We start from the raw sequence: 27,930 nt of genomic DNA on the forward strand, positions 1-27,930 counted from the left end.
AATTTTCTGCCATCCATTCCCTGGCCTGAAATTGTCCTAACTGAAACTGCCCTCAGGTTCCCATACCCTTGTCAAACTAGTTTAAACCATCCCCAACAGCACTAGTAAACCTTCCTGCAAGAATATTTGCCCCAGTCTTGTTCAGGTGTAGACTGTCCGGTTTGTACAGGTCCCACCTTCCCCAGAACCAGTCCCAATGACCCAGAAATCTGAAACCCTCCCTCCTCACCATCTCTCCAGCCATGCATTCATCTGGTGTATTCTCCTTTTTCTATACTCACGAGCACGTGGCCTTGGGAGTAATCCACAGATTACTACCCTTGAGATCCTGCTTGCCCATCTCTTTCCTAACTTCCTAAACTCAGCCTGCAGGACCTCATCCCTCTTTCTTTTATATCGTTGGTACCAATATGGACCACGAGCTTTGGCTGTGCACCCTCACCCTCCAGAATGCCCTGTAGCCGCTCGGTGATATCCATGACCCTTGCACCAGGGAGGCAACATACCATCCTGAAATCACGTCTGCGACCACAGAAACGCCTATCTGTTCCCCTAACCATAGAATCCTGAGCCACCCATGGTGCTCTGGTCATGACTCTCGCAGCAGTCTCCAGAGGAACCCTCTCTCCCATCGGTACTCAGAACTGAATACTGGTTAGAAAGTGGGATGTTCTCCAGGGTCTCCTGCACTACCTGCTTTGACCTTCTTGTCTGTCTGGCAGCCACCCAGTCCCTCTCTGCCTGCGTTCTCTTAAGCTCCGGGGTGACTACCTCCTGAAACGTGCTACCCATGTAGTTCTCCGCTTCGCAGATGCACCACAGTGACTCCAGCTGCCACTCGAGTTCCAAAACCCGGAGCTCAAGCTTCTGCAGCCGGTGACACTTCCTAGAGATGTGTTTGTCAAGGACACATGGTGCATTCATGACCTCCCACATACCACAGAAGACACATTCCACCTGGCCGAGCTGCCCTGCCAGACTTTAGCTTTACAAAAAAATGTTTTTTTTTGCTAGTGTAATAAATAGAATAACTTACCAATTACTTGCCAATCAGCTTCTTCCCCTGTACCCTAGAGGCTGAAAGAGCAAGAAAGAGGCCAAAGAGCACCTCCTTCCCCTAGTCAGTAAAATCCTTCACACACAACTCATAGCCTTACTCCCAGGCCAAATAGCACAATTCTAATTACTATATCACACTAACTAAAACCTTACTAGTACCAACCTTAACACTCATAAGGTAATTATTTGAGGGTTTAAAAAGAACTTTTTTGATTTTTTTTTAAAGCTATTTACAGGCAATAAGAGCTGTTACTTACCAACCAATCAGCTCACAGATTTCCTGTGATGTCACTAAGTTTTTTTTAACTCCGCACACGCCTACACAGCCAGAGTCCACTGTCTGCCGCTCCGTTCCCACTTGAGTGACAGCCTCGAGCCCCGGTCTTGATTTTACCTCCCGCTTGGGTTTGCTTCCTCCTTGGTCTGCTGTCTGCCACTCCGCTCCCAGCTGGAGCGAAATAGAAATCTCTCAACCACGCCATCACCCTACTTTGGATGTCATGCAACTCTGCAGGAGAACACAGCGGCACAGTGGTGCAGTGGTTAGCACTGCAGCCTCACAGCTCCAGGGACCCGGGTTCGACTCTGGGCACTGCCCGTGCGGAGCTTGCAAGTTCCCCCTGTGTCTGCGTGGGTTTCCTCCGGGTGCTCCGGTTTCCTCCCACATGCCAAAGACTTGCAGGTTGAGAGGTTAATTGGCCATTATAAATTGCCCCTAGTATAGGTAGGTGGTAGGGAAATATATGGGGACAGGTGGGGATGTGATAGGAATACGGGATTAGTGTCGGATTAGTATAAATGGGAGATTGATGGTCGGCACAGACTCGGTGGGCCGAAGGGCCTGTTTAAGTGCTGTATCTCTAAACTAAACTAAACTAAACAACTTCCCAGGTAGTCTCTCACCTTCTATTATATTCTCCTGCTGCTCCCTTAATTTGCACTCCCTGGTGGAAATGATGCTCCCTGGCCTTCAGGCATACTGACAGTATAAATAGTTCTTTGTTCTGGCATCATTCCTTTCCCTTTCAAACTATCAGCTTTCCACAAAAGGCCTACACCCAAGCCCATCAGTCCAACTCCAACTAACACCCGAGCTCTAACCTCCCTTTGCTTTTCAGAGGTCCTAGAACATGTCATGCATACTCAGTTCCATGCCCATTTCTACCTAAATTGCATTCAAATTCCCTCAGTTTGACATAACTTATTCATAGCACAGCGACTACTCTGTACAAAGTCATGAATGACATCCTCTGTGATTGTGACCGCAGTGCACTATCGCTGTGTCCTGTTCTATTTCTCTGCAGCATTCGATGCAGCCAACCCTGCAATCCTTTTCCATCACTTAGAGTCATAGAGTCATTTACAGCCCATCGAGACCATACCGGCTCTCTGTGCAAGGGAAGGATGTTTAGAGAGGAGTTGAGGAAAAAAATTTTCACCCAGAGGGTGGTTGGAATTTGGAACACACTGCCTGGAGGGGTGGTAGAGGCAAGAACCCTCACAACATTTAAGTAGTATTTAGATGAGCACTTGAAACACCATAGTATACAAGGCTATGGGCCAAGTGCTGGAAAATGGGATCAGATTGTATGGGTGCTTGGTCGGCGCAGGCGCTTTGGGCCGAAGGGCCTGTTTCTGTGCTGTAAAACCCTATGACTCTATAATCCAGTCAGTCCCACTCCCCTGCTCTATTCCTGCATCCCTGCAAGCTTATTTCCTTTAAATGCCCATCCAATTTCTGCACCTAAATGTCCAAAGTCAGCCAAAAACATCTCAAACAATGGATTCTCTTTCCACTCCAACCCCTCTGAAGTTCCCAAAGCATCTATCGTTTGTTGCTGCATTTACCTCAATTACGACTGTTTCCTGCCACAGGTGAAACAATTGGGAGCTGCAGAGTAACACTTAAATTTAGACAGAGACCCAATTTTCTGATATTCCAGTATATTTTATGCACAATACACTCCACACACGTATATAATGGATATTGAAGGTTGCAAGGCACTGAGCTGTATACAGTAGTTTTAAAGCACATTTAATAATCAATTTTCAGGCCATTTCTCTACATTTATTTTATCACTTAGATTTATTTTCATGTGCCTTTGTGGCAATTGTTCAGCTGTGGTTCAGTTGCAAGTACTCCCGCCTCTGAATCACAAAGTTCTGGGTTCAAGTCCCACTCCGGAGCTTGAGCACAAAAATCAAGGCCAACACTCCAGTGCAATACCAAAGGTGCACTCTACAGTTGGAGGCGCCATCTTTCAGATGTGACACTAAACCGAGGCCCCCACCTGCTTGCATGGTGGATATAAAAGATCCTATGGCACTATTTCGAAGAGGAGCAGGGAAGCTCTGTCCTGTGTCCTAGCCAATATTTATCCCTCAATCAACATCACAAAAACAGCTTATCTGTTCATCACATTGCTGTTTGTGGGAGTTTGCTGTGCATGTACTGGCTGCTGCATTTCCTGCATTACAACAGTGACTACACTTCAAAAAGTATTTCATTGGCTGTAAAGTGCTTTGAGAAATCCAGTGGTCATGCAAGGCACTGTACAATTGCAAGTTTTTTTTTGTTTTCTTTCGACACAACTCAATTTGCGCCAATGGATTTTCCAATCCTTTTGCATGGAAAACAGTAGTCCAAGGATGGATTCGAGGCATGTCAGGCTGCACCAAAGATGCTGAATGCCCACTCACCTGCCCTCTCATCCATTTCTACAAAGGTGCACATTTCTTGCTATAGCAGAGGTTATGATTTCCAAGAGAGGTTGTGGCAGCAGAAAGGCAGTCTTTAGGGTTTGACCTACTATAGTAATTGATGGTTCTTTGAAAGCATTCCAATTATAGTATGCAATCCTTTAAGTGGTACTGCATGAAAGAGACATCAAGGTGCAACCTGACCAGCTGCAACCACCAAACTGCCACTCACCCTATCTGCAGAACTTGGCAGACCTACCTGGCAATAACTGTGAGAAACTGCGCTTTGAGTCAGCAGAGCTATACTCGTCATCTGCTTTATAGAAACAGCCAGCACATTATAGGGGTGGTACAGCCAGTGACATCAAAATTGCCATATTTCCTTCCAGGGAAGCAGCACTGCTAACCTATTGGGATGGGTCCATGGAAAGACAAACGGGGCCATCATATTCACAACCATTTCATGCAGCATCACCTCTAATTCAAGAACCCAAAAGGGAATGGATGCTGGGCTGCTCCATCTTCTACCTCTACAACTTTTTTTGTTTTTCCCTGTCACTTACTTTCCTCCTTCACCGTGAAAAAGCCTGCCAAACAACTAGCTCTTTGTCACAGGTTGCAAGGATTTCTGTCCCTTATTCTGCCACTTCCTTTGAAATTTCAGCTACAAGCAATTTTCTAGTCCCATCAGTTTATTTCCCTGTACACATCCAACTGTGAAACAGGAACTGTGAATAATACCAGTCAACTGACCCAGAAAATTGTGTGCTATTAGCATATTACAACTCTAGATTTGCACAAGTTCTTAACCAATCAGGATTGAAAGACTAGATGCTGAAAATTGACCCCATATTGCCTATTTCTGGTGTAAACTAAACTTTTTAGAAGAAAAAGTGAGAAACTGATAGTCTGTTTTCTTCAAGCAAGAGACTCTCATCTGCTTTGAAGGTACTGAATAGCTTAGAAATCCTCTTGAAATAAATCTTTGCCAGTTACATTCTTAGCAACTTTTTTTGTAAAAAAGACATTTTTCAAGCTTCAACTCAAAAAAACTAAAAATTGTGTCCTAATTCTCCAACTACATTTACAACTTAGCTGGCGACACAAACCACTTGCCAAAAGAAATCTGCCGTCAAGCAGACCACTACAGGGGACAGATACAGAAGGGAAATAGGAAATAAAAACAGCAAGTGCTGGAAATACTCAGCAGGTCTGGCAGCATCTATGGAGAAAGAAGCAGAGTTATCACCTCTGGTCTGTGACCTTTCATCAGGGTTCTTTCCAGCACTTTCTGTTTTTATTTCAGATTTCCAGCATCCGCAGGTAAGTTGCTTTTATTTAAGGGAAAAAGGAAGGTGGCTTTCAGTGGCGGGGGGTGGGGGGGGGGGAAGATTACAATAAACCTGGTGAATTCCCTCGAGAATCAATTTTTTGATGGATGTAGGTCTGAGGTGATTGTAGATTTCTCTCTTGATTGCAGGTTCTGTTGGAGATGGTGGGTTACTTCTAGCTCTCACTGTACTGTAGACGTCACAGGGCACTGTGCTTCCTGGCTTGGCTGGAACACAAGCTGCTACAAGTAGCTTCACTTTCAGGGTCAGTCTCTCCCTCTCTCTACAGCTGTTTTTTTTTCAGATAAAACTGTGTCACCTCTCACCTCCTGGTAGGAGACGTTTTCCTCTCTTCCCCATGGTGATTGCACGCTGACCCAGGACGTGGCTACTTTACACCTCCTTTGTTTCAGAAGAAGACATTCAATTCTGGAATGTTGTTTGGATAAGTGTAAGATGGGTTTCATTAACACCTTTTGGCTTTGAAGATTTGTCCTTTGTCTTTGTCAGACCGTTTGAATACACAAAAGGCCAATCCCCTTTCTCTTCGGTGACCACTTTGGACCATTTGGACTTTTTAAAATAAAGGTTCATTTTTTAAAGACAAAGTCCGTTTTTCATAACTCTTCAGAGTTAATCCGTAATTGTTGTATTATCACACTTGCGGCCTGCATGACACTAAGTTAACTTCAAGGTCTATAGGGTGAATCATCCAGTGCGGGAACAGAAAATGCTTGTAATAAGGCTAAAAGAAAGGGAGGATATAAAGCCAGTGCCTAGACAGACACCTGCCATCCCCATGATTGGGTGAGTTTTGCTGCAGTTCCATTTTTTGGGGTACAATCTAGGAGATTTGGGACTTTCTCAGTATAGAAGATCCACAGAGAGGCTGGTGACCAAGCAGATGTGAGCAGGTGGTATGGGAAATGGGTCACACCTTCTGCCTAAAGGACAAAGGAATAATATCATTCTCACTTGCACTTTCTAAGCTACTGCTTAAATGCTATAACGTATCAATTCTTGCTTATGCCAAATAAAGACATAACTATTATCAATATGGTGTCAGTGTCGAACAATTGACCAGGCAGTCCAAAACAGGTGACAACCTCAAGTATCAACCCGCAAACCCCTCCTCCCTCCCCCAACCCCGATAGAGACCCTGCACCAGAACACGGTGCCATTGTGGAAGACTGTGCGCATGCTTAATGTTTCCCTGCGTTTTTCTTCCTCTGTGTCACTGGATCTTATTCCACTTTGTCACTTCCTGTTTTCAGTTCCACATGCCTCACCTTCCTCACCACCCACCTCAACCCATCACTGCTGTTCATCCATTCTGGGGTAGAAATCGGTTACGGCTCATTTTCAGACTCTTGATCACCACCGTACGTGGAACATGTATTCCAATTGGGAGGCCCAAGGTTTGCCTGATATTGGGCCTTATTTGCTGAGTTGAGGATAGCTGCCAGTGCCTGCTGCCCATCTTTGTTTGCACAAATGTCAGACCACCTGCATCACTGGCAGTGGTCTAGGGCTAAGTCTCGGAATGGGATGGTGGTTCAGGATAATGACGGGGAAAGTGGGGGAGGGGGCTGTGAAGTTGAGGGAGCATTCCTGTTACTTCCAGCAACTTTTTGAAGAAAAACATTTTTTTGTCGGAGATTGCTGCTTCGACTACAGCAGCTGCTGAAGAAATCCAATACCTGCCCCACTCGTAACAGACAAATGTTTGTAAGGAGGCCTAAAGCAGATGTTAGGCCCCTTATTTACCTACATATGAGATCCAACACCGGTTTTAGTATATAAAAAATAGAATTAAAATGAAGAGATAGTTTTTCATTTTCTCTCCTTTTACCTGAGGTCCATTCTGGGTCATGATACGGAGGAGTTGAGCTGCACCCATGAATATATCCATGTTGTTCTATTCCCAGCCCTTCCTGAATTCTCCTTGTTCCTCTGTACAGGAATTATTTGACCTTTCCTCTGTAACTCCCTGCTCGCATGTCGCTGAGATCAGCAATTCACCGCCTAGGGTGTGCCCAAGTGCCAAATGCTCTTTCAAGCTCACACATTCTGCTTTACCTCTCAAACAGAATATGTTTCTGCTTAGCATGTGCTCAGCTAGGTTAGTGCTCTCCTTTCTGAGCACCCTAGATCAAGTAAACAACACTAAGTGTAGAGAAAGAACTTAATATTTATATACGGCCTTTCCTCAGTAGGCAATGGTTTACAACCAGTGCATTGTTTGTGGATGCAGCAAAAAATTCCCTCTGCTTTGCTTCAGAAGAGCATCTCACAATGTGATATTTTTGCATTTGCCACATTAACCAGCTTGTGGCTTTACCAAATTACAACTCGGAGCTGGACTGATACTGCCCAACTCATTTCACATAAAACCCTTACTAGCCAGGGGAAGGAGACTTTCATCCCTTCAGTTTGGGCTAGACTTGAACCCAGGTTCCAGATGGGAAAGGGCAGGCCACAATTTACTGTGTCACCCAGTCTCCTGAAAGAATGAGTGTCTATTTGGCACATGGCTTCTTTAGGAGGTTGCAGGGTTAACAGGTGGGCGCTATCACAAGGTCTTGGGGCATGCCCCCATTCAATGAGCTACAGATGTCTTTATTGAGCCAGGGGCGATGAGAAGAATGCTTTTTTAATGCAGCGCTTTGTGATGATGTGGAATGCACTGCCTGAAAGGGTGATGGAAGCAGATTCAATAGTAACTTTCAAAAGGAAATAGAGATACACATAAAAATAAAAGATTTGCAGGCCAGTGAGAAAGTTCTGGGGAGTGGAATTATTTGGATAGCTCTTTCAGAGAGCTGACACAGGAACAATGGGCTGAATGGCCTCCTTCTGTGCTTTAAGATTTTACGACTACTGACATGATTTCCATCGACTGTGAGAAAGCTTGTTTTTTTTTTATCAATACAACATACGCACCGGATCTCCATGTTCTCCCTTGTCTCCTTTTTCTCCAAGTTCACCCTTTTGGAAAAAAGGAAGTTGATTTATTTCATGGGGACAACACACATGGTAGGCAGTATAATCAGCCTGACTGAAAGGGAGCAAATGGGGCATCATTCTTGAACTTGTCTATACTTTTTAAAAATAAACATTTCTCCCTCTGTTTATGGGTCAGGGAAACAAGGAAAGGATAAAATTAACATTATCATCGCTGCATGTTGTACTTGAAATGTTCCCATTCAAATCAAGTTCCTATTCTTAAACATGTGATTTAAATCATATCAGTGTAAAATGAGACTAGTGTAAAAAAAAATCTTATAATATAATAAATATAGGCTTAAATATAGGAACCAAACACACAAAAATACACCAGGCTGTTAATTGTTGATATAAACAGCCCAGCTTAACACCTCATTATTTCATAATGAAGATTGACAAACATGGATGAGCTACTTATTGCTTTTGCGAGCTTACTGGTGGCAGTAATTGGATCTACTAGCTGTTTGATATATGACAAGAACAAAAAAACAACAAAGAACAGTACAGCACAGGAACAGGCCATTCGGCCCTCCAAGCCTGCGCCGATCTTGATGCCTGTCTAAACTAAACTCTTCTGCACTTCCGGGGACCGTATCCCTCTACTAGTAATAGGCAGACTCCATCATTGAAAAGTGATGGTGCTCAGGTGACATTCACTAATTTTATTATTAAAATATAACTGGCAGGAAGGAGACTACAGAATGTCTTAACACTGTCATTAAAGTTTCCATTTTAGTACTGATATGAAAGCATAGTAACATAACCCCAGAATCAGATGCTGATCTAGATGCAAGACCTCCTACGTGCATGTCTGTAATGTCGGCCATCTTTGACTCTGCCTCAGCCCATCAGCTGCTGAAACCCTCACCCATGCCTTTGTTAATTTTGGACTCAACTATTCAAATTTTCTCCTGATCAGCCGCTCTAAACTTGAGCTCTTTCAAAATGCTGTTGCCCGTACCTTAACTCAGAACAACTCCCGTTCACCCATCACCCCGGTGCTCACTGACCTACATTCACTCCTGGTCTGGTAACATCTCAATTTTAAAATATTCATCCTCACTTTCAAATCCCTCTATGGCCTCAACTCTCCCTATCTCTGTAACCTCCTCCAGCCCTACAAAACTCCGATGACTCTGTGTTCCTCCCACTCTGACCACTTGTCCATCACACACTTCCTTCAAGCCACCATTGGTGGCGATGCCTTCAGCTGTCAGAGCCCCAAGCTCTGAAATTCCCTCCCTCTACCTCTCTCTCCTCCTTTAAGACCAAGCTGTTGGTCACCTGTCCCAATGTCTCCTTCTTTGGCTTGATGTCAAATTTTGTCTAATTCTAATTCTGTGAAGCACCTTGGGATGCTTTAATACATTGAAGGCATTATGCAAATGCAAGTTCAAATTGTAAAGTGAAACAGTGTGATATTCCTACAGGAAGCTATGATGCACTTGCATTTGGTCATGCGTGGTGATTAAAAAGTGTTTGGTGTTCCTTCTGAGCTCTTTATAAATTTATTGTAGAATCTCATTCATAGTATTAGATAGTGGACATTTAGATCACCCTGCCCAAAGAGAATAAAATTGTCACTTGGGGAGCAGATCTCTGTACATGTTTGCACACTTATTTACACTCTCTCCTAATGGGCAGTGTCATTCACAGTAAAGCATAGCTCTCAGTGCAACTTTGCCCAAAGATATTAGTCTCACGCCTGAAATTTCAGTATTTCAGTGTAACCACAGCCAATCCAAGAAACAGACGTCTGATTTTGCGATTCCTCAGTCACCGCCACCCCTGTTCCCCAGGCATGCTGTCTGACCCTCTGATCACAGTCCTGCCCTATTATAGAGGGGGCTTAAATTGTGAGAACAACAAAAAGTTATTTAATTGTGGTACACAGTGCCACTGCTAAGACTGAAAAATCAAAAGATGGCACAGTAATTCTGCACTGTGAACATGTTTAGTTCAGTAATTTCCTCCTTATCCCTTGATTTTTTTTTAATATGTTCATTCTTGGGTTGTGGGCCTTGCTGACAATGATTGCATTTATTGCCCGTCCCTAATCACCCTTCAAGCAGGCGGTGCAGAGCTGCCTTCTTGATCCGCTGCAGTCAATGTGGTGTAGGTACACCAACACTGCTGTTGGAGAGGAAGCTACAGGATTTTGACCCAGCAACAGTGAAGGAACTGCAATATAGGGCCAAATTTTACCGGCCCCTCGACTGCGGGTTGCGGCGCGGAGGCTGGTAAAACACTACGGGGAGAGGCCTGCCTCAACCTACGACGTCGAGACGGGCCCGCCGTATTTTACTGGCAGCAGCAGGATCTCGGTGCGGCTCGCCCCGCCACATGGCAGTGGCACCACAATTAGCATATGGTAATGCTTACTTACCTATGCTGATTATACAGCCCGCTGCCTCTCCACTGACACTTCTGGATTTTTCGTTGAACAGGCAGCCGTCACGTGCGGTCCCATTCACGATCTGAAAAGCCAGCAGGTCCTCACTCTGTATTACGGAAGTGAGGGGGGGGAGGCGATACACAGGGGTCTAACTCTGCATTCTGGGAGGGAGGAGGGAGGGAGGATACACAGGGGTCTAACTCTGCATTCTTAAAGAGACGAGGGAAGGAGGATACACAGGGGTCTAACTCTGCATTCTTAAAGGGAGGGAGGATACACAGGGGTCTAACTCTGCATTCTGAAAGGGAGGGGGCCTGGAATTACTGGAGGGCAAACTGTGCTGGCATGAAGGGAGGTACCATGTACCATCCCTCCGTTAACAATGTACACTCAGTGTTTGTGAGGGGGCAATGGCACATGAGGCACCCTGTGTGTGGGGAGGGTGCCAGAAAGGGCAGGAACATTAAGCTTTTATGGATGGTGGGGGCAATCGATTCAGCCGATAGGATCTTAATGTGGTCATGCTGTGCCACTCTGAGTGTAGGCCAAGATGGGCAATGCCACGGCACGCCACATTGTTGATCCAGGAAAGCAGCTGGTGGACCCGTCAACACCAATCCCTGCCCTGTTAGGAACCTTCACATGCAGGGTTCAACTTTATTTATCACATGGAAATAGGTTTGGCTCATCCTACACTGTGTGATCCTCTGCACGTGAGGATCCGTATGCACCAGAGGCAATACCAACAGGCAGATGTGATCCACGTAGAAACCCCTGGTCGTGAGCAGCAGCCTCCAAGGGGAGTTCACCATTACGGTTGCCATGCATCTACAGACCCCACATGACATGCCATCGGATGTCAGAGCACCAGTGTCAGAGGAGGTTGTGCATATAGAGAGGGTGGTGACACGTCTCTGTAACATGCTTAAGGATGACCTGCAGCCCATGTGCTCCGGTGGACATCCCATGCCTTTGTTCCTCATAGTGGCAGCAGTTCTCAAGCTTGATGCCTCTACAGCCTTTCAGGAGCCCACCAGAGAACTTTGTGGGGTCACACAGTCAGCAGTGCACCGCTGTATCAGGGAGGTCACCAATGCCCTGCACCAGAGGGCCAGTGAGGATGTCCATTTCAGGACGGACTCTCACAGCCAGGCCCAGAGGGCCATTGGTTCTGGCACCATTGCTGGAGAACCATCGGTTGTAATGTTCATAGACTGCACTCATGTGACCATCAGGCCTACCGCCAGGCTACCACCTGCAGATGTCACATTAAAGGAGCCCTCTCAATATAGGTGAAGCTGGTATGTGAACACCCCAGATGCTTGCAGCGAATCTGTAACCGCTTCTCAGGCAGCTGCCATGACACCTGGGTCTTGCACCAGTCCCAGCTGCCACCGCTGTTCACTGAACTGGCTCAGATGGAGGGGTGGCTTCTTGGAGATAAGGGCTATCCTTTGCAGACATGGGTCCTGACACCAGTGAGAGACTCCACCACTGCTGCAGAGGAGAGATACAACGCCAGCCACTGAGCTACATGAGCCACCATTGAGCAGGAGATCAGCATGCTGAAAGAGCGCCTCCAATGCCTGTATGGATAGGGTGATGTCCTGTAAAACAGACTGAAAAGGCCAGCTCCTTTCTTTGCTGCTCTGCACAACTACACACCCAATAGAGGCCAGGCCTGGCATGATGAGGAGAGATGTCAACAGGATTCCTCCTCGGACTACGAGGACGCTGAAGACCTACAACATGAAAGACACATGGGAGGGCACATGGCACCCAGGCTCTGCACACAGGGCTAGCAGTGAGCTAGGTACGTACAGAAGCAACTTATCAGACAAAGGCTGTCTGCTCCATAGGAACTGACATGAGCTCTGCAAGCCACACATCACCCTCGCTCACCTGCTGTGCACCAGTCTACATCTGCAGCATCCCTGTGTAAACCATTAGAGGCAGCAGCTGACTGAGCCAATGTCCATGTCACTGCATCTGTGGAGAAGTCATGTGTAATGGTGACATGGCAATGATGTTATTGTATAGATTGGCTTTCCTGAAGGGCCAACGGTGCGAAGGAATGTAACATTGGCGTTACATGCTGGCACACATCATTCACACAGAGAAAAGGACATACATGTTGGTGAGGAACATTTAGTGAAAGACGTCTTACTTTGCTGTGACACCCGTGCATTCCCATTTGTGTCAGTGTGTTCTCTGTAACCCTCTGTAAAACCTTTTATGGTCTATTTAAGTCTCACATCCTGGAATGTGCAAATTTAAGATTATTCACCCAGGTGCGGCACGCCGACAGGAAGGAATGTTACACTTGAGTGGGAGAAGAGGATCACAACTTCACAGGACACTGGGACACTGCAGGGTAAGTATGTGGCAGCAAAGCGGAAAGTGCTGGGGTAACTCAGCAGGTCAGGCAGCATCTGTGCAGAGAGAAGCAGAGTTAACTTTCAGGTCTGTGAACTTGGACAAGTTAACTCTGCTTCTCTCTCCACAGATGCTGCCTGACCTGCTGGATTTCTGCAGCACTTTCTGCTGTGCTGCCAGATTGACAGCAGCCCCACTCTTCAGCAGTATTTCTTTGACAGCTGCCAGGAAGCAGGTGCTGGAGCGCTTAAAATAGGGCCTTAGCACCTACTGCACAGCTGTTAAAAACTCTCCCACTGTGCCGAATGTCCCGCCTATCCCCACGTAATATGGGGAGGGCAGCTCGGCGCCATGATTCTAATGAATCACGGCCGGCGAATGCGGGTACGCCACCGAGTTCAAAGGGCACTGCCGTGGATAGTGGCGCCCCAATAAAATTCAGCCCGTAGTTCCAAGTATGGATGGTGTGCGGCTTGGAGGGAGCTTAAAAGTGGTGGCGTTCCCATGCGCCCTTGTTCTCCTAAGTGGTGGAGGTTACCTACATAAAGCTGGTGGAGGGGATAGATGATTAGGCTATTAGATGGGATGTTGATTTAGCGGGCTGCTTTGTCCTGGATGGTGTTGAGCATCTTTGAGTGTTGTTGGAGCTGCACCCATCCAGACAAGTGAAGGGTATTCCATCACACTCCTGACTTGTACCTTGTAGATGGTGGACAAGCATCAGGTGTCAGGAGGTGAATTACTTGCTGCAGAATTCCCAGCCTCTGACCTGCTCTTGTAGCCACAGTATTTATATGGCTACTCCAGTTAAGTGTGTGGTCAATGGGGGATTCAGCAATTGTAATGCCATTGAATGTCAAGGGGAGATAGCTAGATTCTCTCTTATTGAAGATGATTATTGCCCGGCACTTGTGTGGTGCAAATGTTACTTGCCACTTATCAGCACAAGTCTGGATGTTGTCCAGGTCTTGCTGCATATGGACACGGACTGCTTCATTATTTGAGGAGTTATGATCGATACTGAATACAGTATAATCATGAGCAAACATCCCCACCTCTGACCTTATGATGGAGGGAAGGTCATTGATGAAGCAGCTGAAGATGGTTGGGCCTAGGACACTAACCTGAAGAACTCCTGCAGTGATGTCCTTCAGCGGAGATATTTGACCTCCAACAACCACAACCATCTTCCTTTGTGCTAGGTATGACTCCAACCAGCAGAGAGTTTTCCCCCGATTCCCATTGACTTCACTTTTACTAGGGCTCCTTCATGCCATACTCCTTGATGCCATGCTGCCTTGATGTCAAGGGCAGTCACTCTCACTTTACCTGTGGTGTTCAGCTCTTTTCCCCATGTTTGTACCAAAGGGCGGCACAGTGGCGCAGTGGTTAGCACCGCAGCCTCACAGCTCCAGCGACCCGGGTTCAATTCTGGGGACTGCCTGTGTGGAGTTTGCAAGTTCTCCCTGTGTCTGCCGGTTTCACCGGGTTTCCTCCGGGTGCTCCGGTTTCCTCCCACATGCCAAAGACTTGCTGGTTGATTGGTTAATTGGCCTTTATAAGTTGCCCCTAGTATAGGTAGGTGGTAGGGAAATATAGGGACAGGTGAGGATGTGGTAGTAATGTGGAATTAGTGTAGGATTAGTATAAAGTGGATGGTTGATGGTCGGCACAGACTCGGTGGGCCGAAGGGCCTGTTTCAGTGTTGTATCTCTAAACTAAACATAAACTAAAAGGCTGTAATGAGGTCAGGAGCCGAGTGATCCAGAAGAACCCAACATGTGCATCGGTGAGCAAGTTACTGGTGTGAGTGCCACCTGACAGCATTTGTCACCATTTTAATAGGCCCTGTTTGGACAGCCAGCCAGGCCCTCGCCCCAGGCAGGCAAGACTGTGACAGAAATTCAAAGGTTGATGATCGTTGGCGTGATTCTGATGACATTTGAATAGTGAGCAGCCAGATTTGGTGTCATACAAGGGCAGGATTGCTCCTCAGGGCCTTACAAGGAAACCTAGAACACTGGGTTTCCCTCCCTGTCCACGATCACCTAGCCCCAGCACTTCTACCCTCCTACCACCTGTTCAGCGGGGAGCTTGCTGTGCATTCCCAGGCATTACCTCCTGCCCAGGATCAGCTGGGATTTGTACCCATTTACGATGAGTTGGACCCACGTTGAAGAGCCGAGCTGGGCTTAATGCTCGTCCCACTGGTCTCAGGTTAAAATTGGGGTTTAATTGAATTTTTGGGCAGTTTACACACTTTACTGTAAATATTATATGGTTGGGGAGATGCACTGATTACATAACTAAGTGGTTAAAAGAAGGGGCCAAATGTTGGATAGTGTTCAGTTGGCCACATACAAAATCAATGATTCTAAACTAACTTCTAATTCATTCTTTCCCTATTACTTCAAATCTGTGGAATTCCTCACTTTCCTCTTTCCTCCCTCCTGTTTAAATAAATACTCTGGTTACAAGAACAGACCAGAGGCTGGGAGTTCTGCAGAGAGTAACTCACCTCCTGACTCCCCAATGCCTGTCCACCATCTACAAGGCACAAGTCAGGAGTGTGATGGAATACTCTCCACGCCTGGATGGGTGCAGGTCCAACAACACTCAAGAAGCTCAACACCATCCAGGACAAAGCAACCCACTTGACTGGCACCCCATCCAGCACCTTCAACATTCACTCCCTCCACCGCTGGTGCACATTGGCAGCAGTACGTACCATCTACAAGATACAATGCACCAAGGCTCCTTAGATAGCACTTTCCAAATCTGGGACCACTACCACCTAGAAGGATAAAGGCAGCAGATGCATGGGAACACCACCACCTGCAAGTTCCCCTCCAAGTCACACACCATCCTGACTTAGAACTATATCGCCGTTCCTTCATTGTCGCTGGGTCAAAATCCTGGAACTCCCTTCCTAACAGCACTGTGGGTGTACCTACCCCACATGGACTGCAGTGGTTCAAGAAGGCGGCTCACCAACACCTTCACAAGGGCAATTAGGGATGGGCAATAAATGCTGGCCTGGCCAGCGATGCTCACATGCCAGGCACGAATAAAAAAAAAATATTCCTCCTTGATTGATCTTACCATCTCTCCTATTCTTTACAACATTGTCCTGCACCCCAGGGACCTTGACCCCATCAACTAGGGTTCTCAATAAAGAAGCAAACAGTGGTTATGAGGAGCCTTAAGATTTAGGAAAACTTACAGACATTCCAAACTGCTGCATTGAGTATTCTGAAGCCATACCCTGAAATACAAAAGGCATAGGTATTTTCTAGGTCATGCTGGCACAGACACATGCACTGTTGTCCAGGTCTCGCTGCATATGGATGCAGACTGCTTCATTATTCGAGGAGTTGTGAATGTTACTGAACACTGTGTATTCATCAGTGAACAACCCCACTTCTGACCTTATGATGGCAGGAAGGTCATTGATGAAGCAGCTGAAGATGGTTGGGCCTAGTACACTACCCTGAGGAACTCCTACAATGATGTCCTGGGATTGACCTCCAACAACCACCACCAACTTCTTTTGTGCTAGGTATGGGTCCACCAGCGGAGGGTTTCCCCCCAATTCCCATTGACTTCAATTTTACTCGGGCCCCTTGATGTCATACTTGGTCAAATGCTGCCTTGATGTCAAAGGCAGTCACTCTTACCTCACTTGTGGTGTTCAGCTCTTTTGCACATATTTGGACCGACGCTTTAATGAGTTCTGGAGCCGAGAGTCACATGTTACATAAATGATGAGGTGTCAGATACGCTTCCATGAATGACATTATTGAACCAAAGCACCCCATGTATTGCAGTGTATCCCATTTATTACAGTACACCACATGTTCTCCATAGAACAAAGGAGATTGAGGGGAGATGTAAGAAAAGTCTACAAGATTATGACAGACTTAGATAAGTTAGAAAAGGAAAAGCTGTTCCCATTAACAGATGGTACAAGGACTTGGGGATTGAAAGCTTTGGGAAAAAGATACAGGGGGAATATCAGAAGGAATTTTTTACACAGTGGGTGGTAATGATGTGGAACTTGCTGCCCACAAAGTGGTGGAAGCGGAGATGATGAATGAATTCAAGAGGAAATTGTATGGCCACCTGAGAGAAATAGACTTGCAGGGTTATGGGGATCAGATTGGGGAATGGGCCTGACTGAATGGAAAGCCAGCATGGACTCGATGGGCTGAATTTCCTCCTTCTGTGCCGTAAATGACTCTCTGACTCTCTGACTGTAACCAGTTGGATGTTTGACTGGAATTCCATGTAGGGGAAGAAGGTTTCCTTCCCTCAGGGATGTTAATGGATGTATATGTAGACAGACAAGGGTAGGATAAGTTCCCATTACAATCAAATTCTCCTGCTAAAAAGCAATGAAAAAAGGCATCAATGAGAGAAGGCCATTTAGCTCATTGTGTCTACGCCAGCTCTTTAAAAGAGCTATCCAATTGGTCTCACTCCCCTCTTCTTTCCCCATAGCCCTGCAGATTTTAGTCCTGCCAGTGAGTGGTCAGCAGGGGCATCATGACTGAGCTTGATAATGTCCTCAATCATTGCCCACAAACAAGCACTAGGCAGAGGTCAGGAGCAGAAGCCCTCACTGAATTCATTCTCCTCAGTAGTCCAGAGGTACAGAAGCCAACTGTAGCACCCCAAGTGAGCAAGGCATAACTCAGCACAGACTAAGGACTATACTTTGGAACTTGCTGATCTGTTCATTTCATTTTCAAACCAGGAGTGCACTTAGCACTCAGGCCAACAGGAAGCCTTCCATTTTTGTTTTTGACAAAGGAGTTCCATCTCAGCTCTCTTAAGTAGGAGAAGGCTAAGGAGCAAGTAGGGCCTTGTAATACTTTTACCATTTTAATGCCATGTGAAAGCAGTACGGTAATGCATTTTGGTAGGAATCATACCATCTTATCACTGGAATAAAAGTTGGCCATGCACATTTGTCCCAGAGAGACTGGTCCTTTAAGTAGTGTAAAATTATTCTAACAATTGTGAGCAGCCATGATTCCAATGGGTAATTATTTATAATGCTTTCCATTATAATATAAACAGTACGAGATGGTAACTCACTAATCCTGGTGGGCCTGGGGGTCCTGTTAATCCAGTGTCACCCTGAAAAATAAAAGTTCTTTGTGAAAAATGTTATTCTTTCACACTGCATGTTAAGCTGGTGGGCAGTGCAGAGGAAGGATGGACGACAGCTTCAGCCTGCTTAACATGACAGCTGCTGTCTTGTTTTGTATCAAAGATGCAGCTGCTTCAGTCTGGTGACTCACATTCATGCTCAAAGCCATGTCTATGATGTAAGCAAACCTGAAACAAGAGAAGGACATTCAACCCATTGACTTTGGCCCTTCCATCAAGGGAGGCTACAGCTCACACTATTATAGACTCTCTTCACGCCCGAGGAAGGTGAGGCACCAGAGAAGAAACTTGCAACAATTCTAATGATTGTGAAATTCTCCTCCCCACACCTCCCCCACCCCCTCCCCCCTTCCATCAAAACCAATTCATGCTCCACCAATCTGCAGATTTAGAAAGGAACTATCAGGCTGAGAATCTGATTAAAAGTTAAAATAAAAGAAACAAAAGATCAAATACTCTGGTGGAGGTACCGACCATTCCAGTAACTTGTCAGGGTTGAATAATGTTGGCTCAACTAATTGATCTCCTTGGAATTTTTGTTGAATTTTGAGCCAAAGAGACATTTCACAGAGATTTATCATCTTGAAGGCTTTATTTGCAGATGTAAATCCTGAGGTTACCAGGTTGGTTGTTTTTCAAGATATTCAGGTAATGCATTATGAAACTGAAACAAACCCTCACCTTACAGTAATAAAGATAATCAAGATGTCAGGACTGGTTTTATTGCTGTAACGTCAACTTTAAAACTGGCCCCGAAGGTAATTTTTCTGTCAGTCACTCGACTTGGTCATGTCATAGGCACAAGCAGGTCAATCTCTAATGTGATTTGCTCATGTCTAACAGAGGAGCTGTACCACTTGCCAAGCTAGCAGGTTGATGTGCAACCATCCAGATGATAAATGTCAAGTGCCATCATCCTGTTTTCCCTTTATTTTTCTTGCTTTTCGCAGATTTCTTCTCTCTTCGTTGCCTGCGTGTATGTAGGACCTGCATAATTCCTCTCCTGGAGCCCCCTAGACTGCTCTGTCATGACCTATCATTCCATTCAATGGTGGGTCTGAACCATCTGAATGGAGCGCTAACAACCTGGAACCTCAGTTAGAGTTGGTGATTGTCCTTGGGCCTCTTGAACAAGCGACATCTGTCCTCCTAAGACAGCTCCCGTGCTTCCTAAGAGCTTCCACGGTGACATCCTTACCTTTATCCCTTTATCTCCTTTCTGACCACTGGGGCCTTCTCGTCCAGACACACCCTACAAAGCAAAATACAGGAGTGACTACTATCTCAAATACAGATTAACTTTGAAAAGCAGTTGAAAACCACTGATCAATTCAAAAATACTTACAGATTCTCCCTTTCTTCCTTTCACCCCTATCTGCCCAGGGTGCCCTGGATCTCCTCTGTAACCCTATAAAACATGGCTATCATTATAATTTGGTCAAAAGGACACTGGTCACCAATTTTTACCATTTAAATATCCTCAGTCATTTGCTCATTGCCTCATTCATGTTTGGTTTCTAACCCATCACAGTTTTCCGATGGAGGTGAATAAAAACGGCACAGGGTAATGGAGCTGGTTCCCACTTTGTAACAGAGCCCCACACTCTTTACGGTCAGACAAAGGCAGGATGCCTCTCCAAGGATAGTAACAGACTTCAGGAGGACGTAGACAGGCTGGCAAAATGGGCAAACACATTGCAGATGGAATTTAACACAGAGAAGTGTAAAGTGATGCATTTTGCAAGGAAGAATGATGAGAGGCATATAAGCTTCTGAGAGGCTTGGCAGGATAGATACGGAGAGGTTGTTTCCCCTGGCTGGAGGGTCTAGAACTAGGGGTCATAGTTGCAGGATAAGGGGTCGATCCTTTTAAGACCGAGATGAGGAGAAATGTCTTCACTCAGAGGGCTGTGAAGCTTTGAAATTCTCAACCCCAGATGGCTGTGGAATCTCAGTCATTGAAAATATTCAAGGCTGAGATCAATAGATTTTTGGAGTCTAGGGGAATCAAGAGATATGGAGATCAGGCAAGAAGGTGGAATTGCGGTCAAGGATCAGCCATGATCCTATTGAATGATGGACCAAGCTGTATGGTCTCCTCCTGCTCCTATTTCTTATGTTCTTATAGATTCATAGAGTCATTTATGGCATAGAAGAATGCCATTCGGCCCATTGAGTCCATGCTGGTTCTCCGCAGAGCAATCCAGTCAGTCCCACTCCCCCACTTGATCCCTGTAGCATTGCAAGTTTATTTCCTTCACACAGCCATCCAATTTCCTTTTGAAATCACTGATTTCACCACCCTCGTGGGCAACGAATTCCAGGTCATTACCACCCGCTGCATAAAAAATGTTCTTCCTTACATTCTTCCTGCATCTCTTGCCTAAAACATTAAATCTGTGTCCCCTCGTCCTTGTATCATCAGTTAATGGAAACAGCTTTTCCTTGTCTAACTTACCTAAACCTGTCATAATCTTGGGCATCTCTATTAAACCTCCCCTCAATCTCCTTTGCTCCAGGGACAACTCCTGCTTTTACAACTTAACCCTGGGGGGAATTTTATGCTCTCCCCCATGGCGACTTTGGAGGTGGGGAGAGCACCTCGCCATACCGCCACCTTCCCGCCTCCATCCAAATTAAGTCCGGGGCAGGGAGGCCCATGGAAGGCCTTACTGCCCTGCCACCGATTGAGGCCCTTAAGTGGGCAATTATTGCCCAATTGAGGGCTTCATCTCACCTCCGTCAGTATCAGCCCAGCAGCGGGCAGGCCTGTCGCCGCATGGGGAGCAGGGCAAGCAAATCCGTGCGGGTTGTTCCAGGGAGAACAACTCTAGCTTTTTCAACCTAATGTTGGGGTGGGGGTTCCCTCGTTAAAAGGCACGGTGCCTGATCGAGGGACCCAGCATCAGGAAGGGGGGGGGGGGGGGGGTGGGGTGCTCACTGAGATCCAGCCCTCTGCGCTTGCTGCCAATCCACCTACACCCCCCTCCCTCACGGTTCCCATCCCACAAAATCCCTCCCGCCCTGACGCCGCTGTGGTCCGGGTCCAGCGTCTCCTGCGAGTCCAGTACCAGCAGCAGCCACTGCCTCCATAGTGGCACTGCTCAATGAAAAAGCAGCCTGCCTCTGATTTGCTGGCAGCTCTCAGCAGGCAGGTCTTCCATTGCTGGGGTCCTTAATCCCGGGGAAGGTCCACTGTTGTCCACGTAAATGCCTGATTGGCACGTAATCTGGCAGGCCTTCCCCAGAGGAGGCGGTGCGGGGCTCTCACCGGTGCTTTAGACAGAGGTCAAGACCCCACCGCCCGAATAAAATCCTGACCCTTGAAAGTAAAATCGCCCATCCCTGAAACCATTCTGGTAAATCTCCTCTCCACCAGCTCAAGGATCCTTACATCCTTCCTAATGTGTGGTGATCAGAACTGGACGCAATACTCTAGTTGGGGCCTAACCAGTGCTTTATAAATGTTCAGCATAACTTCCCTGCTTTTGTACTCAATGCCTCTATTTATGAAGCCCGTGATCCCATATGTTTTGCTAGCTACTCTCTCAACATGTCCTGCCTCCTTCAAAGATTGATGCACATACACCCCCAGGTCCCTCGTTCCTGTACACTCTTTAGAACTGTGCCATTAAGTCTATATTGCCTCCCTTTTGCCAAAATGCATCCCCTCACACTTATCTGTCTTAAATTCTATCTGCCACCTGAATGCCCATTCTGCTAGCCTATCTACGTCCTGTTGCAGGAGGTTCATATCATCCCCACTGTTTGCCACACCTCCAAGTTTGGTATCATTGGGAAATGTTGAAATTCTACACTGTATTCCAATATCCAAGTAATGTGAGTTCCATTCACCTTGGGGAACACCACTGTCTACCATCCTCCAGTTTACAATGAGTTGTTATGAACTAAATGGCACAATTTTGAAGGGGATGCAGGAACAGAGCGACCTGGGGTTTGCATACAGAAATCTTTGAAGGTGGCAGGACAAGTTGAGAAGGCTGCTAAAGAAACATATGGGATCTTGAGCAGTATTCATAGAAGCATAGAGTACAAAAGCAAAGAAGTTGTGCTTATCCTTTATAAATCCATGATTAGGCCTCAGCTGGAGCATTGTGGCCAATTCTGAAAGGATAGACCTTAGAGAGGGTGCAGAGGAGATGTACTAGAATGGTTTGAGGGACTTCAGTTGTGTGGAGGAATTAGAGAAGCTGAGGCTGTTCTCTAAAGAGCAGAGAAGGTCAAGGGCCTGAAAGGGTGGTGAAAGCAGATTCAATTGTAACTTGCATAAAGGTATTGGATAAATAGTTGAAAAGCAAAACTCTGAAAGAACAAGGGAGTGGAGCTAATTGAATATCTCCTTCAAAAAGCTGGCACAGGCATGATGGTCCGAATGGCCTCCTCCTGCGCTGGACAATTCTATGATTATGCTCTCATTGCAGTGCAGTACACATGGCTGACCAGCAGGCTATTTCTGAGTGCACTCAGTCGATCTGCTGGCTCTCTGCAGGCGCTGGCCAGCACAGTGCTAACTGGTCACAAACTCCGTGTGCGGTGAATGGAACTCACATTAATTGGGTGGTGAATGGAGATGGATTCAGTTCATTTTGTCAAAGGCTATTAAAATGGAAATTGCAGCAGTTTTATCGAATGCCTATCTGATCAATTGTCACTCACTAATCCAGCATTATATTCACTGTGAAGAGCAAAGTGAAAATCATCTAATAATGTTGAAAATTATGGGAAAACTTGTTGATCCATCATTTTTGACAAGTTGAACGACCTGGGCCATGGTTATTTTTACTGGAGAGAGGGAGAGAGTGACAGACAGACAAAAGAGCACAGTTTTACTGTGTGGGAGGGAGTAAAGGAGAGGGAGAGACCGAGCAAGAGGGAGAAAGAGTTAGAGAGAAATTGAATGGAGAGAGGAAAGAAAAAGGGGAGAGTGTGGAGGAGAGAGGGAGAAACAAAAAGAGTCGGAAAGGGGAAAGATTGAAAAAGAGAGAGGCTTGTTTTAATGCACTTGTTGATATCACTGTTAAAAATGTTGAAATGGCCCATGAAAAGGCAACTTCAAATAGGGGACAGTTGGTTGCTTCCGGGAATGGAGCTTGATGTAGCGTTTATAAAATATTGATGGAACTGTTTTATTCCAGTCAGAAAGCTGGAGAATCAAAGGCTATGTGATGACAGAAAGTACATGAAAAACACTGCAGTAAATTTTCATTTTGTGATTTGCCTACGATATTCAAACCATTAAGAATCGACTGAATTCTTGCTAAGTTCCCAAGGAGTAAATACTTGGGGATAAAAGCCTGAATTTTAGCTCCGAGGAGAGTTCTGTGTGGGATGCTGCTGTGAGTTCGGAAAACCTGGAAGAAAAGTTTTCCTGAATGTCCCGCAGGTTTCAACTGCAGGGCTCCTTTCAATGTTTTTTTTTCTGTGGGGTAACCACCCTCAGGTAGTCTGATTGACAGGTTGGAGGCCTTTAGGGCAGGAAGCCTCCAGTACAAGGCCGCAGCCAAGGAGATTAGGTAGTTCTAGTGGTGGAGACCTTTTCACCAGTGCCGGTCTAGGGAAGCAAATTGTGTTTGAGGGGGTCTGATGGTAGTCAGAAGTGGCAAATGGTGGTCGGCGGGGAGACCTGATGGTGGGATGTGGGGAGCTGACAGTGGACAGAGGGGGGGATCCAATGGTAGGGTGGAGGGAGCAGATCGTGGGGGTGTGTGAAGGGGGGGGTGTTTGCTGGGTAACTTGTTAGGCCTGGAGGAAACACTCCTGGTCCTCCTGGCCCACAAGCAGTGCTGTATAGGCACTTAACTCATGGATTCAGCCCTTCTCACCTCCTCTCAGCTGCCGAGCTTCCTGACGCCAGGGAAACCCGGATATTATGAGTTTAAATGTCCATTAATTTGAAAGCACGATGCCTCATTATAATATTTAAATGACCAACCCACTTCCCATGAATGGATTGGTTGCTCGTCCCCTCATCCTGCCTCGGTTATAACAGGAAGTACGCAGGTTCGAGACAGGTTGGGTTCTTTGTTGAATTTTAACCTCTGACCCAACACAAACCCACCCATTTTTGGGAGTTAAGATTGAACCCTAAATGTTTACCCCCATTGCTGCATCTCTTGTAGTGTGACATCAGTGGGTGGTGCAAATTCACTGCTTTTTCATCTTCCAGAAAGAAAAACCGAGTGTGCAAATCTCTTTTATATGAAGCAAGTGCCCTGTGCTTTGCATGTCCATTAAATGTAGCCTTTAATACTTCACAAAACACACAGATAATGTAAAGGCAAAGTCCGGCATCTGCCCTTTTTGAAGCTGTGATGGACAGTGGCACTTCAGGCAAAGTGAGTAATGCATAAGTACCAGGAGGTGGCAGCAAACCACTGCTCCAGAGGTGAGGTTTATCAGGATACCCGACTCAGGAAATGGCATGCATCAAAATGTTTATTGAAGCAAATCCTGCAAATGAAGGCTATTACTGAATAGATCAAGTGTGATAAAAATGCAAGGAATATGAATGAGCAATGGGTGCGCTGGGCACTTCACACTGCTGTCTGTTTACACATGCAATATTAGGACAGGAATGAAAGTCCAATAACTATGATTAGCGCAGTTAACAACAACAATAACAACTTGCATTTATATAGTACCTTTAATGTAATAAAGTGCCTCATGGTGCTTCACAGAGGCATTATAAAACAAACTTTGACATGGAGCCACGTGAGGAGACATGAGGGCAGATGACCAAAAGCTTGGTCAAAGAAGTGGGTTTTCAGGAGTGTTTTAAAGGAGGAAAGTGAGGTGGAGAAGTGTAGGCAGGGTATTCAAGAGCTTAGGGCCTAGGCAACTGAAGGCATTGCTGGCAATGGTGGAGAGATTAAAATTGGGGATCTTCGAGAGGCCAGAATTAGAGGAGTGCAGCCATCTTGGAGGGTTGTAGGGCTGGAGGAGATTACAGAGATAGGGAGGGGCCAGGACATGGAGGGATTTGAAAAAAGAATGAGAATTTTAAAATCGATGGTGCTTAACTGGGAGCCAATGTAGGTCAACGAGCACAGGACTGATAGGGGAACGGGACTTGATGTAAGTTAAGACATGGGCAGCAGAGTTTTGGATGACCTCAAGTTTACAGAGGGTAGAATGTGGGAGACCAGCCAGGAGTGCAGTGGAATAGTCAAGCCTAGAGGTAATCAAGGCATGAATGAGGGTTTCAGCAGCATATGAGCAGAGACAGGGGCAGAGTCAGGTGATGTTACGGAGGTGGAAATAGGCTCCTTGGCGATAGTGTGGATATGAGGATAAATTGGTGGTGTTGCAAATAGTGAGGAGGAAAGCCTTAGATTACAGGACGATATAGATGGGCTGGTAAGATGGGTGGAGCAGTGGCAAATGGAATTTAATCCTGAGAAGTGTGAGGTGATGCATTTTGGGAGGACTAACAAGGCAAGGGAATATACAATGGATGGTAGGACCCTAGGAAGTACAGAGGGTCAGAGGGACCTTGGTGTACTTGTCCATAGATCACTGAAGGCAGCAGCACAGGGAGATAAGGTGGTAAGGAAGGCATATGGGATACTTGACTTTATTAGCCGAGGCATAGAATATAAGAGCAGGGAGGTTATGATGGAGCTGTATAAAACACTAGTTAGGCCACAGCTGGAGTACTGTGTACAGTTCTGGTCACCACACTATAGGAAGGATGTAATTGCACAGGAGAGGGTGCAGAGGAGATTCACGAGGATGTTGCTTGGGCTGGAGCATTTCAGCTACGAAGAGAGACTGGATAGGCTAGGGTTGTTTTCCTTAGAGCAGAGAAGGCTGAGGGGGGACCTGATTGAGGTATACAAAATTATGAGGGGCATTGATAGTGTAGATAGGAACAAACTTTTTCTCTTAGCGGAGGGGTGAACAACCAGGGGTCATAGATTTAAGGTAAGTGGCAGGAGGTTTAGAGGGGATTCGAGGAAAAATGTTTTCACCCAGTGGGTGGTAGGAATCTGGAACACACTGCCTGAAGGGGTGGTAGAGGCAGGAACACACACAACCTTTAAGAAGTATTTAGATGAGCACTTGAAATGCCATAGCATATAAGGCAATGGGCGAAGTGCTGGAAAATGGGATTGGAATAGATAGGCTGGATGGCCGGCATGGACACTGTGGGCCGAAGGGCCTGTTTCTGTGCTGTATAACTCTATGACTCTATGTAGTTGAAAGCACACCTCAGTCAGGGTCAAATATGACACCAAGAGTGCTAACAGTCCAGTTCCGCTTCAGACAGTTACCAGGCAGAGGGATGGATGCTGGGGCCAGGGAGCGGAGGTTCTGGTGCGAACTGAAGGCAATGGCTTCAGTATTTCCAATATTTTTGATTAGAGATACAGCACTGAAACAGGCCCTTCGGCCCACTGAGTCTGTGCCGAACATCAACCACCCATTTATACTAATCCTACACTAATCCCATATTCCTACCAAACATCCCCACCTGTCCCTATATTTCCCTACCACCTACCTATACTAGTGACAATTTATAATGGCCAATTTACCTATCAACCTGCAAGTCTTTTTGGCTTGTGGGAGGAAACCGGAGCACCCGGAGGAAACCCACGCAGACACAGGGAGAACTTGCAAACTCCACACAGGCAGTACCCGGAATCGAACCCGGGTCCCTGGAGCTGTGAGGCTGCGGTGCTAACCACTGCGCCACTATGCCGCAGTTAACATGACAAACATGGAAAAAAATAGGAGGAAAAGTCATTCAGCCCACGGAAGCTTTTCCCACCAGAGATCAGAAATTCTCATAATTGTTTTCAAATCTCTCCACGAGCTCACCTCTCCCTATCTCCTCCAGCGATATAACCCTCTGTGTTCCTTCAACTCTGGCCTCTTGCACATACATTGCTCAAACATTGGTGGCTGTGCCTTCAGCTACCTTGGCCTAAGCTCTGGAATTTTCTGCCTAAACCATCTCCATCATTCCCTCCTTCTTTCAGACACTCCTTAAAACCTGCTTCCTTGATCAAGCTTTAGGTCATCTGACCTAATGGGCTGGATTTTATGGAGGAAGTGGGGCTCCTGCTGCTGGGCCAAAAAGGCGGGGGGAAACCTACCTCGGCCTTTTCATGCCTCCCTGGAGCAATTCTCCAGTGTCGTGTGTTGTGTATTGCTGTCTCGATATAGCATGTTGTTAATAACGTAGTTATAGGGTCCTTCACAAAGACCTCGGCGTCTCTGGTTGGCTAAACAGCAACTCTTTATTTACATTTACATTCTAGTTAAACTCACCATGAGGATCTCTAGCTAACACTTCTAGTGCTTCTCGTTCCTTCCAAGCCGACTGCCCATGTGACTATTACCACGTCATCACTACAATGGGAGAGGTTGCTCTCATTGTCTCAACCATTAACCCTTGCAGACCCTTATACTATATTTTAAAGCTTAAGTTTCTTTCACCAGGATCCCTGTCCATTTAAAGACTGGGATCCCGCTTCCAAGAGCTGCCAATCACTGGGCCAGCCGCTCAACAATATCGGCAGTGCCACTGGGAGTGGTGGCCAGTGCCAGTATTGAAGAGGCCATGGACCCAGGACCAGCACTGGAACCCTGGACCTCAGGTAAGTGTGGCGGGGTAGCTGGGGCCAGTCTGGAAGGTCCTGGCGAGGGGGATTTGGGGGGGCGGTCATAAAGCCCAGGGGGACTGGGTTCCTGGGAGGTGCATTGTTTCCCAACCAGAGCCCTCCATGGGCCACAGATTGCCCACAGAGGAGGGAACCCCCAAGCCTACAAGGAGGGTGCCTGGTTTGGTGGAGACAGCCCCTGCTGCTGGTTGGATTCCAGCGGTGACAGGAAAAGGCTCTTAAGTGGCTATTTAAGGGCCTC

At 46.4% G+C, this 27,930-nt stretch overlaps 1 protein-coding gene across 4 annotated transcripts in view; it reads right to left on the minus strand.

Annotated features, from left to right (window-relative positions):
• Positions 1-27,930, minus strand: part of LOC137354371 (collagen alpha-1(XIX) chain-like) — a 655,592-nt gene that overhangs the window by 184,257 nt on the left and 443,405 nt on the right. For all 4 annotated transcript variants that reach the window (XM_068020137.1, XM_068020135.1, XM_068020134.1 and 1 more), the window contains 5 exons: positions 19,388-19,450; positions 19,241-19,294; positions 17,968-18,009; positions 16,091-16,132; positions 8,034-8,078 (listed from right to left, as the gene is read on the minus strand). In XM_068020137.1, coding sequence (XP_067876238.1) covers positions 8,034-8,078; positions 16,091-16,132; positions 17,968-18,009; positions 19,241-19,294; positions 19,388-19,450 — 246 coding nt within the window. The remainder of the gene's footprint in view (positions 1-8,033; positions 8,079-16,090; positions 16,133-17,967; positions 18,010-19,240; positions 19,295-19,387; positions 19,451-27,930) is intronic.

The sequence above is a fragment of the Heterodontus francisci genome, chromosome 3 (genome assembly GCF_036365525.1).
Source record: "Heterodontus francisci isolate sHetFra1 chromosome 3, sHetFra1.hap1, whole genome shotgun sequence".
Lineage (NCBI taxonomy): Eukaryota > Metazoa > Chordata > Chondrichthyes > Heterodontiformes > Heterodontidae > Heterodontus > Heterodontus francisci.